This window comes from Homarus americanus, unplaced genomic scaffold (assembly GCF_018991925.1).
Source record: "Homarus americanus isolate GMGI-L3 unplaced genomic scaffold, GMGI_Hamer_2.0 scaffold54405, whole genome shotgun sequence".
NCBI classification, from domain to species: Eukaryota; Metazoa; Arthropoda; class Malacostraca; order Decapoda; family Nephropidae; genus Homarus; species Homarus americanus.
In genome coordinates, this window is record NW_024725184.1 from 965 (window position 1) to 3,214 (window position 2,250).

Genomic DNA, 2,250 nt, shown 5'->3' on the forward strand with positions numbered 1-2,250 from the left:
TTTGGTTTGCTTAATACTTATCCTGAGTGATACAGCCGAAAACAGAGCCACCAATCACCTTTACATGCAGCCTTACTTCAAGTATTGCCGGACCAAATTGTGAGCACGAGACTTAGGGTGGGGTCGGTGCATCTTTGGTTGACGGTACGTTGACTACGTAACTCCGCCAGGAAGGACGACCCCTATCAACCTCCTCGTCGCTGCAACACTCATCACACGCACTAAATGTGTCCCTTTATACTGCAAATGCTTACGTGCCTACCAACACCCTCTCCAGACATTTGACTTATTTCGGACCCGTCACACCTTGCCATTAGCAAATGTATTGTATCGGGAATTCCAACCCCACACTCTCATCCTGTCACTATATGTAACTTGCCGATGCAATCCATGGTCCTTCAGGTACTTAGGCCCTTTTATGCACGTCGACTAAGCAAGCATAAACTAGACGCTTTAATCACTTTTGCACTACGCCTTGCACAGGATGCAAGGGAGTGCTCAATAACCTAGCCTCATCTTATGACAAATTAAAGAATAACAAATTTTGATCAGCACTTCAAGCCAAATGTCTCACCAGAAAGATTAATCGTAGATGTATGTTGAGCCACAGGATTCTATTCTCCCAGCCTTACGGATCATGGGCCACGTACGGCTAACACGTGGTAAGAGGTAATCTCCATCCATTACCTTAAGGCCCCCGACTAGCCCGCTTTTAATGCAAGCTGTGTCAAGGATCAATCCAATACATTGTATGTTTTGCAATATATATTTTTCGGTGCTGCCGATTAATAATGGTCAGGTTACAATAGTCAACCCCTAAAAACACTGGTTATTCATGGTAAATTAGGTTAATTTGCTGTGTCGATTCGGTATTTCGAGGGCTTTTTATTCACTGCATCACAATCATTTAAATAAACCAGGAGAAATTCAGATCAGTTACATTATTGTGTGCGAATAGGCGACGGCCAGGTGTGTTCAAACCACGCATCTTAACTCTAGACGTAACATTACGTCTGAATGTTACATCCGTACCTTTATGAGCGCGTGTGATAAAATAAACCGTTATGTTTTTAAACTATTGAGTTAAAGAATACATTATTATAAAAAAATTGGTTTTATTAAACACAATAGAAGCACAAGAATTTTTATTTTTTAAAGTTTATAAATTATTTGGCGTTTTCGTAACGACCATATCAATAACGTCCATAGACACCGTATCCTCTGTAACCTTCACCGTAACCCCCATGAGCATAACCTTGTCCTTCATGGTACGAATCACCGTAGCCTCCGTAGTCATAATCACCACGACCGCCACGTCCACCGTGGCCATAGGAGTAATGACCACGACCGCCATATCCACCACGACCATAGTCAGCGTGTCCTTGGCCATAGTCTTCGTACTGTCCATAGCCACCATACCCAGGATCGGCCATAGCAACCACCACAAGAAGTAAAACAGACAACCAAACGATCACCTGAAAAAGAAAAAAATTTAAGTCAATAATTTAGATGCAAGTTTTCTACAAATCCATCGACATCCACAAAGTTCAATAAACTTACATCACGTACAGTAATGAGCTTTTATTTGACTTACCATCTTGTGCATGTTGAGTGCAGAAAGGTCCAGTTGAGACTGACTCTCCGGCGGCCTCCTGCCGCCTTTATAGTGTACCCTTTGATGACGTCACCACCACCATCAGTCACAACCGAACCAGTAATTCAGTCAGTCAACTTAACATAAATGTCATGACCTTACACTGACCTTACATTTCCTCCATTCTTGTTGCCTCTGGTGACTGTTGAGATAACTGAAGAATAAAAGGAAACTTTTATATTTGTTTACCTTATAATAATGTTTCTCTTATATGTTGATGTTATGATGTATTACCGAGCCTCAACAATTTGGTCTTTTCGTCCATATTCTTATTTAGTGAATAAATTAATCAAGAGTAATAGATTAAGAGAGATACATTAGTCTTGTGTGTGTTTAGTCTTATCTGTAGTGAGGCAGTAATTATGGTCTTTCTGTGCACTTTAATACAGTTTATTGTGCTTAACCTAATCCAACCAGACGTAGCGTAACCTAACTTACCTATCCCAACTTAACGTAGCGTAACCTAACCTAACTTAACCTGACAGCATAACCTAACCTAACCTTACCTGTCACGGGTGAATCTAGGATTATTCCCGGTTGCATAATTAACTTTCGTCAACTATTTCTGTTGGTTTTTATGTTCGCTATCTATCTCC

The 2,250-nt window shown here is 40.8% G+C and overlaps 1 protein-coding gene across 1 annotated transcript; it reads right to left on the reverse strand.

Annotated features, from left to right (window-relative positions):
* Positions 1–1,130: 1,130 nt before the first annotated feature.
* LOC121864760 (neuropeptide-like protein 31) lies at positions 1,131–1,678 on the reverse strand. Its single transcript, XM_042363926.1, has 2 exons — positions 1,595–1,678; positions 1,131–1,475 (listed from the first exon to the last, which is right to left on the reverse strand). The coding sequence occupies exons 1-2, from the start codon at positions 1,604–1,606 to the stop codon at positions 1,194–1,196; spliced, it is 294 nt and encodes a 97-aa protein (XP_042219860.1). The 5' UTR covers positions 1,607–1,678; the 3' UTR covers positions 1,131–1,193.
* Between the last annotated feature and the right edge of the window lie 572 nt (positions 1,679–2,250).